The following is a 15,991-nucleotide window of genomic DNA, read 5'->3' as shown; positions in this document are numbered from 1 at the left end:
CTGGGACCCTTCACAGGAGCCTGCTTAACTTTCTCAGCCTATTCATAAACCCTACAGGTGTCTGTTGAGTAAACGCATGATCTTTCTTTAGTCCTTATTCCCATCCGCTCTGGCTGACAAGTAACTATCTAATTTCCAACCAGGTGAAATGAAAATGACTAAGAGGGCCTTTAACCGTTTCTCACCAGTGCTAGGGGTTCACCCCATCAAAAGTCAATACTGTGCAATCCCTTTGAAGATAAAGGATAAAATGTGTCACTGACAGCAGAATTTGGCTTGCCAAATCTTGTTACTGGTAACGATGCCGGAGAAGGAATGAATCTAGCTTGATTCTCAGAGCTCAGCTTAAGTTTACCAGACTAACAGTTAGAAAAAAAATATTTTTATCTCTAAAAGGGCACAACTGAAATGGAAATCACTGACACTCCATAAACATAAAACTGCACAATGCCACTGTTTAAAATCCACTTTTCAGAGCAGAACCAACTTTTAAGATTTGGCTTGAACTATCTTTCCACATTGTTATATTTAAATCATATTCCTGTAGATACCTTCTTAAGGTTCTCACACAACATAAGACTTGGTATAATAATTAATTTAAATCAGGGGCTTAGAAACTCTGTAATATCATGATGATTGTGTAGAATCAGATCCTAAATAGAGTAGATAGAATAGATAAGATGAAATAGATAGCCACCCCTTGGGAAATAATACATAGGGGATCTTATCCAAATTAATTTAGTGAGTGTTGTTTATTTTTTTCATACAGAACAATATCTTTCAGGTTAGTTCTATCACCCTAACTATCTTATAAAAGTCTATAGAAAATAATGAAAGTGTTTAAGTTTAGGTCATTATAAAATTAGTCTTTTCATTAATGATACTTTCAGAATTTGGTATTTATATCTTGGCTATGACAGAGACCTGGCTGAGATCAGGTAATGAGCTTGTGTCACTGAATGGTTATGTTCCTCCTAGTTATGTTTGCTTTCATTATCTAGAAATAAATTTCAGTGGCACAGCACAGTTTGCTCTACATCAGTGGTTCTCAACCTTTTTTTCCTGAGTACCACTCGGGTCAGTACCACTTGACCTGACTGTACCTGACCCGAGTACCACTCGGGAAAAAAGGGGGGGGGGGACTTTCAGCGGTGGCAGGGTTTCGCAGCGGTGGTGAGGGGGGCTTTCGGCGCGGCGGGTTACATGGGGGGAACAATGCCCTCCGCCGAAACCCTTCCGCCGTTTGCCCCTTTTCGGCAGCAGGGTTTCCTGCAGGTGGGTGGGTGGGCACTTCCGGCGGCGGATTCGGTAGAACCGCTGCTCTACATCATTTCCATCTTCATTACTGTATTTTATCATCTTTGGTAACTTTTGTTTAGATTTCTGAATGATTATTTGCCAAAATCTCTATTTCTCAAATGTGATGTGCTATTCCAATTACCCGAAATAGTTATCTATTTTTAAAACATTTTTATATACACACAGAGATATATTCTGTGAACAATATGAATATACTATCATTTTTAATATTAATTCAAAATATTTCTTCCCAAAACACATTAGAGATCATAGTCTTGTCCTTATTATTTCTGTAGATTTTATCTTATTCTCCATTGAATTATATTACCTGTGCTGATTACTTTTGGCCACCATATCAAATCTTTTATTTAAAAAAAGTTTCTAGCATTTATTTTTGTGAAGAAAATAATCAGAATGTGAAACAAATGTAAACTGATGCAGTGCAGTGTTACTGAATCTACAAAAAGACAGCCTGAAAAAATATCTTTCAGAGATGTGTGAACTGTCTCATTCATCAGAATACTTTGTTAACTCTGAAACCCAACCGTTGGCAACGTAGTAAGTTTTCAGTGCTGATTATTTTAACAAAAATATTCAGCTTTTGTGCTTATCCACATTTTCTGAATGCAGAAATGGGTATTGAATGGGTGATTAGGGAAAGTTATTATTTTTAATAATTAAAATGGGGAATTAATAATTCAAGGCTCCCCAAAAATCCAAGTGAAGACTTTTCTGACCCATACGGGAAGGGAGAGAAAAAGTATCTCCTCCCAAGTACCAAAAGCCTCAACCATTACATGGATTCAAAAATCCAAATGGCATCCCACTGTTTTTAATGCATGTCACAGCTATTCAGCTGTCAAACATTCCTGCTTCCCCCTGACAAATACTACTATGCGATTATGTGTAATTAATAAAAATTCTGTGTTGCACTGAAATGAAAAATGGAGGCAATTAAAAACAGGAAAACATTCCATAATTTAGATTATACTGATTTTCATATCAAACCAAATCACACAAGGAGTTACATACTGACTGAATTATTAATGTTTATATTTAACTAAACCTCTCTGGTTTTCAGTTTACTTGGAGTTTGACCTATGATCAAAGGATGATATGAGCAAGGAATATGTATGACTATGTGGCTTCTCCTTCGGTAAAGTCCCTGAATTAAAATTCTTTTATATCATTTGTTTCTCACTCAGCATCTCCTCTGCTTATCTAAAATTTCCTGGGCTCCTCCTCAAGAAATCAGAAGACTGGGACCCTCCCCCAACTAATTTTTTATCACCAAAATCTCATTGTCAGTCCCAGTCATCAGTCAATAGCAATACAGTTATTTGCAATGCTATTTAATTCAACCAAACATTCAGTGCATTTTTTAGTTCTCCAACCTGGTCATGTGATCACCCAACCTGGAGGGCTGAAACAATCTGCTGAGTATTTGGTTGAGTAACAGTGACTAAAGTAACTGCTTTGTTATTGACTGATGACCCTCTTACACATGGGGATTCCCCAGTGGTTGGATAAGCTAGCTTTACAGTAGTGTTATAATAAAAGAACAGTGAAAAGCTGCTCATATGCAGCCCAGAATCTGGTCCCACATTTTAAAATTATTGAAGTACTTTGTACATACAGCTTCAGAAAGCTTGGTCTATATTTCAACCCTACCCATTCATTACACTTGTTTAGCATTTACTTCTTATCTATCCTTCCACACAATTTCACCATTACTGATATGAGATCCTTCTCCTCTGCAGCTCCTCCCATGTGGAACCCCCTACACTATTTCTTCGTCTCTTTCCTGGCTTGTTTCAAATATGAACATCTATATTTTCTCCCTGCTATTGATTTTTCTGAACATCTAACTCCTGCTACTATTAATTAAAATTTAATTATGCAGCTGTAGAGCATTTTGAGACATAGTATGTTCGAAAGATGCTATGTGATGTCATACTGAACTATACTAATAATAATGTGACCCAGTATTTTCTCATATAGCATCTTTTTAACATACTGTATCTCAAAATGCTTTCTTGATTGCAGAGGTAAATGATTAAACATCATTTTCATTTATTAATTTAAAATCTTGTCCAGAAGATATATAAAGGGTACGTCATGTTCAGAATATTTATCAGGCTCATACATTCAAAATTGTTTAAAAAATAATTAGGATTATTTCCCTAAAAATGTGTATGTTTTTACCCAGATAAATTATTTTAGACTGCATATCTTATATTTGGGAACAGTACTCATTTAGAGAATGCATAGGACTCATTTGGATGGGTCTTACTCAGGTCTCACACAGACAAATTCCCCATTGATGAGTAAAACCTGAATAAAAATAGAGTAAAACCCCCCAATTGGCTCATAGTAGTCACCCAATAGACAGCATCAGCTCTGGCCTGTTGCACAAAGGCCAATCCTATAAACCTTTACTTGCATGAGTAAGAATTCCTCACATGAGTAAGGGTTTGCAGGATCAGGCCCCAAACCTGTATTTAAGCACTCCCTAAAAATTGAGTCAGATTCTCAGGCCCAGTCCCTTTGTGTCATGTGAACAACACAAAGAAGACATAACTTGACTGCAGCTGAACAACTGAGAATTTAACAAGTGGAACAGAAATCTCAGTTGGCATATAAGAGATGAAACCAGCTCTTACACCAATCACCTCCCCACAGCTGACATAAAGGGATTATAGGCAGTGGGCCAGAGCCCACAGCACATAGGTGCTGGAGCGAGGGGTGCTAGCGGTTCTGCTGCACCCCCTGTCTTGAAATGCAGGGGTTACAGTGTGATTCAATGGCTTGCAGCACCCCCGCTATAAAAACTGTTCCAGCACCACTGCACAGCAAACCTCTGCACCTTACAGCAATTTGCAACTGGTATATTGTCCTTTAGGAACATACTCAGTTGTTCTAAGTAAAGCAGCTCCTAGGCTGCTCCAATTTGTGTCAGGGCTGGTGTAACTTAAGAATGGTTCCCTCACTGAATGTATCTTGGCACAGGAAAGAATCTGGCCCTAGATATTTGTGACCAGGTAAACAGCAACAGCACCTACAACTGTAAATCAATTACAATCTATTTTATCTTATTTCATAGCACAATGGCCTACTTGGCCATAGTAATTCTTTCAAAATAATTTAGACTGTTTTATTAATATATTTGATGTACGGAAGAATGAGGTTACTCAAGTATAACCAAAGGCTGAATTTAGCCCACTGTAGATACTAAATTTATAAACTAAAAATTCTGTACTAAATTTTTATTAATAACAAAAGCACTGCTGTTCAAACCAATAATTCAACTTCTTTCAACTTCTACAAAATTTCATAACACAGAAACAAAACACATAATACATGAACAATCAGTAAAGTTCCTTTTTCATATTCATAAAACTTGAAAATGGATGAAGTAATATTTTCAGAATTTTAGGACCTAATTCAGATCCTATAGAAGTCAATGGAAAGACTTCAACTGACTTTAATGGGCTTTGGATCAACCCTTGAATACTGTGTTCCCAAGGCTGAATCTTTGCAAACTAAGGCCCCAATTGTATTCTAGTCTTTGTGTATTCTGATTACTTGTATGTGCTTATTACTGTAATATCTGAATGCCTTCTGGTAGTTATGCGTCTGACATCTGCCACATGTTGTTTGTTCTCTCATGCTCTTCCCGGGGAAGAAGTGCATGTTGTGTAGTGTCTTGTTTTAGTAGGGCATTTTTGTTTTGTTTCATTGTATTTTTAGAAATGTGCCTTCCACTTGGAGCAGCAGATAGTGAGGTTTGCAATGGTCATTAGTTCCCAGGGTAGTTCATTCCACAGTCTTAGATCAGCTCCTGAGAAAGTTCTGTCTCCTGCACACAGAAACTTTATCCTTACTGCAGATAAGTGTACACAGACTTAAGTACATTCTTAACTTTAAGTATGTGAGTAGACCCATTGAGCTCAATGCTATGCACATCTCTGTAGGATAGGGGATACATTTCCAAACTCAGATTTAAGAGTACCTATCTTGGAGACATGCAGAGAATGGCACTGGATTGACGGGGATGTTTGCACCTTGTTTATGCTTTAAGCGACATCTGACATAGGTAGGATTCGGTTTCAGAACTTGGGGAGGTGAGTGTCCCACCTCCTTATCCGCAATGTATACCTTGGTTGGGATTAACCAAGATAAGGATTGGCAGAACTCATACTTGGGTTTCTGAGACTCACATACATATATAAATCAAAATAGAACTGAAACTGAAAAGCAAGGTAATGCTAATATTAAACCAAATTATTTCTTTTTCTAATGCATGTGCAGTCTAACACAATTGCTTACACAAGTGGATCTACTTTTGCTAATCTAAAACAGAATTGTGTACAACACTAAACTAAATGGTCTCTACATACTAAAAATTTCACACCAAAGTGAAAAAATAAGGTACATCAAGCACACACTCATTACAAAAGCATGAAATGTAATGCTTCTATAGTCTCATGCTTTCATGTGGTTTTCCAAACCCTGACGAACCTGGCTCAGAATGGTGTTTCTTTTTCGGCAATGGTTTGTCATCAGTTATTGTACCATTCACCTTTTTCTGCTGGTCCTCCCATGTAACTTCTAGCATAAACCAAAAGAAATCAGAGCTTGTCAGAAACATTATGTAACTTCCATTATAAAACACCTAACATCATTTGGAACAGCTTAATCTAAACAGGCAAACTGTAATTGGCAGGGCAAAACTTGAGTTCAGTTCTTTAGTTTTTTTTATCAAATGTCTTAAAATACAGAATAGGACATACAATGAACAGCAATCTCCATACAATCTACCGAATATTTTGGCTGCTCTCTGTTATACTTAACATTTTGAATAGAAAAAGTGTATGTTGTAATGCATAGTGATTTCTTCAGTTTTTAAAGATCAGTGTGTTATAATCTATGGAGTTTTAGGATATTTTTATATTTCTGTAAATTAAAAAAAAGACCTTTACCAAATATATTTTGGTAAAAAAGGCTTTGCAAATTTATAATTCAAACAAACAAACAAACAAACAAACAAAAAATGAAACTATCAACCATGTATGTTTCTTTTTAAACCAACAGACTATTTTTAACAGATACATCAGTTGAGTTACCCACAATCTATATTTAAATATTTATGCCAAAAATAGTTGAGGTTTCCATTTTAAAAAAACATAAATATTCAATATTTTAACTTACAGTTTATGATAAAGTATTGGGTTTGTTTTTCTTTCAGTTAGTATATTAAGAGTAATAAATCACTCAGGTAACATTCTCATAATGTGAAAGTAGCCTCCAGGTTCCTATACTTTGTAAATTAGCATATCTGACCTCAATACCAAGATATGATAGTTGTCCACAGAAGCGTATGTACCTCCTCCATCCAGGACCCCGTTCTCTTGATTCAGATAGATTCTGAAATTTCTTTCTTTGGCTTTTATATTTTGGGTCTAACGGTTTACTATCTATCTTTTGCTAGGGTTAAACTGGCTTCAGCAATCTCCTTTTTAGGTTTTAAAGCTTTTTTAAGTTAATCTCTTACTAAAGGGGATTTTAGACACATAGACCTTAAGGCAGAAGGACCATCAAGGTCATCTAGTCTGACCTTCTGCACATTGCAGGCCACGGAGCCTCACCCACCCACTCCTGTAACAGACCCATAACCTCTGGCTGAGTTTCTGAAGTACACAAATCTTGTTTAAATCTCAAGTTACAGAGAATCCACCATTTATTCTAGTTTAAAACAGCAGGTGGCCCGTGCTGCAGAAGAACATAAAAACCTCCCAGGGTTTTTGCCAATCCAACCTGGGGGGAAATTCCCTCTCAACTCCAAATATGGCAATCAGTTAGACCCTGAACATGTTAGCAAGACCCACCAGCCAGACACCTGGGAAAGAATTCACTACAGTAATTCAGAGCCCTCCCACTCTAGCATCCATCTTCATCCTTTGGGGATATTTACTATTAGTAGTTGCAGATGGGCCACATGACATTATAAGCAATCTCACCACACCATCCCCTCCATAAACTTATCAAGCTCAGTGTTGAAACCAGTTAGGTTTTCTGCCCCAACTCCTCTCCTGGGAGGACTGTTGCAGAACTTTACTCCTCTGCTGGTTAGAAATCTTTGTCTAATTTCGAGCCTAAACTTGTTAATAGGCAGTTTATATCCATTTGTTCTTGTGCCAGCATTGGCGTTTCTTCCTCCCTGGTATTTATCCCCCTGATGTATTTACAGAGAGCAATCATATCTCCCATCAGTCTTTGTTTAGACTAAACAAGCCAAGCTGCTTAAGTCTTTTCTCATTAGGTATGTTTTTCATTCCTCTATTTATCCTAGTAGCGCTTCTATGCAACTATTCCAATTTGATTTAATTTTTCTTAAACATAGGAGACCAGAACTGCACACAGTATTCCAGATGAGGGCTCACCAGTACCTTGTATAATGATAATAACACTTCCCTATCTCTACTGGAAATCCCTCATCTGATGCATCCTAAGACTGTGTTAGCCTTTTTCATGGCCGCATCATATTGGTGGCTCATAGTCATTCTATGATTGACCAATACACCCAGGTCTTTCTCCTCCTCTGCCACTTCCAACTAATACATCCCCATCTTACAGCAAAATTTCTTGCTGTTAGTCCCTAAGTGCATGACCTTGTACCTATTAAATTTCATCCCATTTCTATTATTCCAGTTTTCAAGATCATCCAGATCTTCTCTGTGATATTCTGGTTCTCCTCGATATTGGCAATACCTCCCAACTTTGTGTCATCTGCAAATTTTATTAGCACACTCCCACATTTTGTGCCAATGTCTTTGATTAAAATGTTAAATAACATTGGTTCCAAGACCGATCCCTGAGGAACTCCACTAGTAACCTCCCTCTTTTCACCTTTCAGTATGATCTGTTGTAGTCTCCCCTCTAACCAGTTCCTTACCCACCTTTCAATTTCACATTAATACTTATCTTCTCAATTTAACTAATAATTTCCCAAATGGAACTGTATCAAATGCCTTACAGAAATCCAGGTGGATTTCCTTTGTCTAAAAAATTAGTTATCTTTGCAAAGAAAGAGATCGGGTTGATCTGTCATGATCTACTTTTAGTAAAATCACATTTATTTTATCACAATTACCATTTATCTCTATGTCCTTAGCTATTTTCTCTTTCAAAGTTTGTTCCAAGACTTTGAATACAATGGAGGTCAAACTAATGGATCTCTAGTTTTCTGGATCACATTTTTCCCTTTTCTTAAAAACATATGCTATATAAGCAGTTCTCCAGTCATAGGGTATGATCCTACTGTTTCATTAAAAATTCTTGCTATTGGGTTTGCACTTTCATGTGCTAGTTCTTTTAATATCAGCCTAAACAGTTGGATAGCATATGCCCTGATAAATCTTTGTGTTAATTTTGGGCTATTTGGGCATCCAGATGATTTGCTGGCCCAGAAAATCATTTGGACTACTCATAGATGTTATTCATGGGCATGTTTACAGGATCACACCCATAACAACAAATGGGAAAAAATCATGACAGTAGTGAAGCACATATGGCAATTTGCCATAAACGGGTATTATTCTACTATTATTATATAGGAGGATGGATACATCTCTGTGTCAAAATGTAGAAAAGCACTTGTACTCATCCTTCAGGCCTTCTGATCTGAAGTTGCTCCATTTCACTTTTCAGTGTCAGGAAAGTAGCCCAAGCCTATTATGATGACTATATTAAAAAACAGATTCCATAATTCTATGGTGATATAATCTCTAAATTCAATTTCTGAAAATTCTGGAGGTATTAATTCCCCAGTTCTATATATTTCTGTCATATATATATATATATATTTCCGTCCTATAATTTCACCAGTTCTATATATTTCTGTCCTATAAACAAAGTGACTTAATTTTGCCAGTGAGTGTTTATGCACAATATCTGTAGTGCCACCTGAACTATCAATGCAATGCTGATAAAAACTAATCCCACTAGCGTCTACACTGATCCTTGGATACATCATGAAATAAGAATAAAATGTCATGTAATCTGACTTTGTCAAAAAAGAGTGGTCACTATGGAAGTTCATCTAGTCATATCACAGCATGTATTTTAATGTTATACACGTAACACTGAGAATTTATGCTATTTTGCTGTAGAAAAAAAATCAGTATAGGTAATGACGTACACATTGACTTGAAGGCCATATCTAGACTAGGAAACAGGTTGCTTTTTAAAATGTATTGGCCAACATGCTTTAACTAACAAGATTTTAAATAGTACTCTGTACCTACTATAAACAGGACAATTCCTGTTTAAAATGTATTAACTGGTCATAGTCAACATCAGGGAGGGAACTTACTTTCTTAGTGCAGATATTGCCTATGTAGAAGATGATGCATAACATATGCCATATTACGTAACCACTGCATTTCAATTTTAAAGCTATTGCACTGCATTTATAATCACCTGTTTCAAAGCCAAGTAAGTTTGAAATGGTTCTCTAAGATGAGATATGCAGAGATTTTCTGAGGCATTAAGAAGAGATTTTTTTTCAAAGGTGCTTAGCAACTCCAACAGTACCATTTGGACTCTTCGCTATTATCAGGATCTGTGGGCACTCAATATCTATGAAAATCAGGTCATTTATCAAAATCCCACACTTTACACACCTAAGTTTGAAATTGTTATTATAAGCCTCCAAGTCCCCACGTACTTGCCTAGCACATTTCAATTCCTATAGGCAACCACTAAAATCCCATAGTACTGTGTATATGAACTGCATTAATGTTAGATATTTAACCAGACCAAAAAAAGCATAAAGTACCACATGGACAAGTTAACATGGAAGGGGGAACTCTAATGTTTCCATATTCTTTCTTTTTAAATTTGTAACTGTATTAAGTTCAACGCAAATCTTCTGAGGCACTGCAGTCCACCATATAACTCTGGTGGATCCAGCCAATGAAGGATTTTCCTTGCTTAGTGGAATTCATAGCAACTCCCATGCCACTGGGCTAGAGGCTGTGGCCATTAAGAGGGTATGGATGACATCCCTGACTTTCGGACACCAGAATGGTTTTGGAGGCCTAATGGCAGCTGGTGTAAAGTAGAATAACCCAGAGGCTTCTTTTGTTCATGTTGAGGATTGGACTGGTAGATAGTTTCAGGAGCAGGAAGGACATAAGGGTAGTGTACAGTGACCTTTGCTCCCACCTTGACCTGCACCAAACATAGCTCAGCTACACCCCAGCATCTGGCCCTTAACATTGCATTATGGAGGTCTTTGCATTTAGGACCAAATCTAGACCAGCCCAGCTAACTGAGCTGAGCACTGGGGAGATGCCTAATGAAAATGTGGGAGGCATCTGTTCCCTAAGTTTGGGGTGGCTACAGAGCTACTATTCAGTTACTCTGTTCAGCTATTTCAGACCAATAATGTAGTGATGCACACACCCAACATAACCCTCCTCTAAGCATAGGCACTGAACAATGCTCACAGCAACAGATCACCTGTCCTCTTCTTCCTGTGGGGCTGAGCTATGTTCTGTATAGGAGGTTTGCACCCCCTGCACATTTCTCCAGAATCATACCCACCTCTTATGGAGCAGAGTAATAGCAGTTCTGCTACCACATGAGCCTCTATGGACACAGTAGCAGAATTTTTGCCTCAGGTGAGTAATATGTTGGTTGGTGGTGGCATTACACTAATGAAGAGTCCATTTTAGCTGTTTCTGGTTTGAAAAAAAGATATAAGTAGGTTCTCATTGAACCATTTCCTGGACTCCTGTGAAGTTGTACAAAACATGTCAATGAAATTCTAGAAGCTTCTAGTGCCCTTTCATCTGTTTAATACTATCATTAGTCATGCTAAAACTAATGATAAACTGAACAGATTTATACTCTTTTATTCAGCTAACTAGGCTATAGTTCCTTGACTATTCTCCTCTCTTCTCCAATTAGTGCACACCAAGCCAGACAGTATATAACGTAATATTACCATTTAGTAATTGCTGTATCAAGGGTTTGATTTATGTTTACAGAAGAATATAAAATCAATAAAAAAAACACACAACAGAGCCAACCTAGATTTTGTGGGGTTCTGCACTAAGTAGAAGATAAAATATTCATGCAGAATTCTATAACCCTCAGAACCAACTCTGGGCTAAAAGGATTTGAGAGCTGGACAGATCCAAGATTTATTACTATTAGACATAGGGGGATGGAAACACTGGCCTTTGTACTCACTGGGTTTCCCAGTCTTTACTCAATATATAGTAACACACTGTTAGCAATATCAAAATAGTAAATGATAATAACATACTTGTAGATCCTCAGACTTTGTGACTTTCTGTCCATGCCCTTGGCTATTTCTTAGCAGATGAGTTGGGATGATAGAGCAAAACTGCAGAGCTAATGATGATGCAAGAAAATTGCAGGGCTACTGAAGCTAAGAATCTTTCCTATGTAAGTTCTTCCCTTTCCATGTGTTTTTCAACAGTAGGGGAGAAAATGTCCCTTGGTAAGCTAAAACTATATGTTAAATACCCTGTGCATCAAGTCCTTTTTCATGCACTTTCTATTTTATCCAAATTCCTAATATTTTAGATTAAATTCACTCCCTCTGAATCAATTTTTATCAATTCAGTTCCAAATTCTAAAATTTTAATTAGATCATCAGAAAGTCTTCATTTTTCTAATTAGAACAAACAATGTAGTTATCTTTCCTTACAAATGAAAACTCTGAGAACTTCTTTCTATTCTTCACGCTGTAAAATGAATTCCCAAAAAGGAATTATAGTCTTACTAAGGTCTGGAGAAAACTTCTGTGAAAATTAATCAAGGGTGGCTTTGACTAATGCCTTATGAAATACAAAACAGTACACTGAAATACCGTTAACACTATGACATACATTTTCAAAAGCAGAAAAATTACATGTAACACCAAATGCTCATGCATTAATAGAGTAAAATATAAGAATGATGTGAAATAGGGATAGATTTATTTAGGCCATTGAAAATGCATGGTCCACATTATACACATTTTTACTTTACAATGAAAAGTCCTCTTTGAGTGTTAAGAGAATAAAAAAGCCAGGCAGGTCAATACATATGCACACGTTAGGCCAGATTCTCAGGGCACCACTTGGCACAGCTGAGGGGAGAGGGCAAAGGTTGTCTTAAGACACATTTGTGCTTTCCTGATATCTAAGGCTGCAGAACTTATTATATTATCTTGAATCACTCCAATCCCTTCCTCCACCCCAACATGCTGCTCATATCATGAAGGCCAAGAAGGAATGGTATAGAACCAACTTTATTGGCATAATGCCAATTTAGGACTCCCTCACACAAGAAGAATCTTCAATTGCCCTATCAGGACAACTTTCCAAACCCTGTGTACAGCTGGAACATGTGATAGGCTCCTTCTCAATATGTTATATAAATAACATTTCTACAGTATATCTTATAAAAATCTAATTATATCAAAAATTAGTAAAAATAACACCATTTCTCTGGGCTAAGTCATTCACCAGGTTGATTTTCAATCATGTTATAAACTCTGAAAATAGGATTTTATAATGGAAACCCTATCACACTTTTAAACAAAGCATGTCACCCACACAATACATTCACCCATCAATACCCAATAATATTTCTATGTTTTACAAAGCCCATTAAGAGCTGATAATATGGCTACAAGTTTTTATGGATTATTCAATAACTCTTCAATGTCTATCCTAGGTTGCATAACATACACCTACTGTATATATTCATTCGCCATACATTTCATTTTGCTATCAATTTATTACTATGCTCTTTGCTTACTAAACTTATAACTTATAACTTATAACTCTTCTATGTAATTATTTTTATTTTAATAAGCCAGATTCCTAGAATTAATTCCAGAACAGCATAGCCTGTGTAAAGCTGCAATTTGATACAGCCTCAAAGAACAGGTTTTCTTCCTTATTAAAGACTCAGCATTGATCCTGTGTTATCACGAACTCATGTTATTTGCATGAGCTCATTCTTTTGACCAATTGTGACTTCCAGCATCAAATAATTTTTCATTAAAAAAGACCAATCCATAAGGTTCAGATATTAAGAGCCCTTCTTCTTCCTAATCTCTTTATGTGTGTAAATAATTCTATGCTCATTTTAAAATCTTTGTTTGCATACTAATTTTAACTATCTGTAGTATTATAGACAAAATATAAACAATACATGCTCTCCCAATCATTTGTCGTTATGGCTTCAACTTCCTTGTTGAATTTATATATTCTGCAAACAACTTGGACTTTTTCTCCAGGACTGGAAATGTATATGAGCAACACTGATTACGACTCAGGGAGAGTTTTAGTGTAAATCCTTGGGCACTGATAAAAATAGAGTCACATGTCTATATTTTATATCATTACTATAGCTAGTATTCTAATACAGTCTAGTTTAATTTTTTCCTCTAGTTATATTTTCTTTGACAGACTTTGGGTAGTCCAATTATTTGTAGTAGCAAATTACTTAGCAACTTAGGGAATGGAATGGGATTGCTTATCACAATACTATCTAAATGCAAATCCCATCCATGTCTGCCTTAATTTTTTTTTTTTTTTTTAAATAATTAATGGTACTGGTGGTTTCTTCCATTTTTAGATACAAAAAGTGGTATATAGACTCTCCTATTCATTAATACTACACTTTTAAAAGAAATTACTTATGCACCATTACTCAAACAAGATACTTAATTGAACACTACTTGTGTCACTGCTTAATTGACATCACCTCTTCTCAAAACAAAAGTATATTACTATTGTTAGTATAAATATGATTTATTTTGCCAAATATTAAGAAACTCTAGATACATTTGATAAAATTATGAAATCAATAGATTCGAAGTAGTAATGTAATCGGTAAATGGTACTTTCAAGTTGTATGAATATATTTAAATAACAATTTGGAAATATTAGAGAGACAAGGAGGTGAGGTAATATCTTTTACTGGACCAACATCCACTAGTCAAAGAGACACTGCAGTGAGCAAATGTGTTGTTTTTAAGCCAAAACTGAGGGGAGGAGGGGGCAGGGTCCTCACAGCTGTTTTTTGTTTGGTGGTCTTTTGTTTTTTGGTGTTTTTTTTTATTTTTTTGGTTTTTAAATATCTCTACTCTGTTTTTAAAAGATGGAAGTTTTGCTCCCTCTTCTGGTTACATGCACATAACACAATAGAAGCAAGTATGTTGTAACAGGTCTAATGACTTGCTCCTGTAGACCTTACTCAAATAAGAAGTCCTATTAAAGTAACATGAGTCACTTCAGTAGGTGAGTGCTGCAGTATAGGGCCCCAACTCAACATGACTGTTTAATGGGTTTTGGTTTTGTATTGTGGGAGGGAGAGGGGGGACGGGACATAGGAAGGAGGAGGGAAAAAACCAAAAAACATCTTCAGAATCCAGCAGTGCAGTCCTAACTCCTAGTAAATTCACAGAGGGTCTTGCCTGAATCTGAACAGTAGGACTTGGCCAATGTTCTCCATCAGAATAGACTTTAACAAATCATCTGACAGTTAATAGTAGTCAAAGAATTTAGCAGACATTGTAATAAAGAAATTTAGAGGATTATCACCAACACAAATGTGAAACAAAATTCTCCCCTCTGCTCTGCACTAGTTCAGATCTCTGTTGCTACATTCATTTTGCATTCAGCACTCACAAATGTCACTGAATGTTCAGAATATGCAACAAAGACCCACACTGCAAAATGCAGAGGATAAGTTTCTAGTTGGTGCAATATTTGTTTAAAATTATACTTCAAAGATCCACACTATACATTACCTCTGTATTCAGCAATGTAATATATAAGTGGAATTTGTATACAAAACTTTCTCTTACAGATTCTGAAAATATAAAATAGATTCATCTACATATATTTCTTGGCACATTTGAGGAACAGTTCCTGCTACACAACACAATTCTGCATCTTTAGTGTTCATGATAAATCTGTATCTTCAGGAATTTTTTGCATAGGTTAATCTACAACCAGAAAACTATAGATTTTGTTCAAACTATTTAAAATACATGTTATTTCTTATGTTTACAAGATTATTAAGACTTTCTATCATAAAGTATGTGGTAATGATTACAAGATCTCATTAAAACTACATTAAGCAAGACAGCAAGTTTTGTCATCTATAGTGCATACTTTCCTAGATGAATAATACTTTCATACAGCAAGTTGCTCCTGCTTTACTATAAAAGGTGTATTCTTAATAAAGTAGTCAAGTTTATCAAATTACTTGAAGAATTTCTTAAGCAGAAAGACAATTAAAATTAATCTTTACATCTTAAATGCTCATGAAAACCAGCAACTGGTTTGAAAAAACAGAAAACATCAAAGCTGCTTATACAAAGTTGATAAAAGTATAGATTTGTTTATCCAGAAAGCCTTGTGTACTTCTGAATATCATGGTATCTACAGATCTACTAACTGACACATTGGATATTTTTATTATTCAAATTTCATCCAATCTGTCGGTAGTAAAAACAACCCCTAAGCCATTTCTTTCTAAATCATACTTTTGAGAGAGACCATGCCAGACTAAGTATGTTTGACTAGTGATAAGGTGCCATCACTTTTGAATGTACCACTTTTATAGGTGCCACTGCCAAGTGACACAGCTTGGA

The 15,991-nt window shown here is 36.1% G+C and overlaps 1 protein-coding gene across 16 annotated transcripts in view; it reads right to left on the bottom strand.

Annotated features, from left to right (window-relative positions):
- RIMS2 (regulating synaptic membrane exocytosis 2) overlaps nucleotides 1-15,991 on the bottom strand; it is a 738,692-nt gene that overhangs the window by 141,555 nt on the left and 581,146 nt on the right. The window contains exon 28 of one of the 16 annotated variants that reach the window (XM_067537355.1): nucleotides 5,821-5,910. The exons of the other annotated variants lie outside the window; for them this stretch is intronic. Within the exon in view, the coding sequence (XP_067393456.1) occupies nucleotides 5,821-5,910 (90 nt within the window). The remainder of the gene's footprint in view (nucleotides 1-5,820; nucleotides 5,911-15,991) is intronic. 16 annotated transcript variants of the gene reach the window in all.

The sequence above is a fragment of the Emydura macquarii genome, unplaced genomic scaffold (genome assembly GCF_026122565.2).
Source record: "Emydura macquarii macquarii isolate MOO-44397 ecotype Brisbane River unplaced genomic scaffold, CSIRO-AGI_Emac_v2 contig_383, whole genome shotgun sequence".
Classification (NCBI taxonomy): Eukaryota; Metazoa; Chordata; order Testudines; family Chelidae; genus Emydura; species Emydura macquarii.
This window is presented reverse-complemented; position numbering and strand designations above follow the sequence as displayed.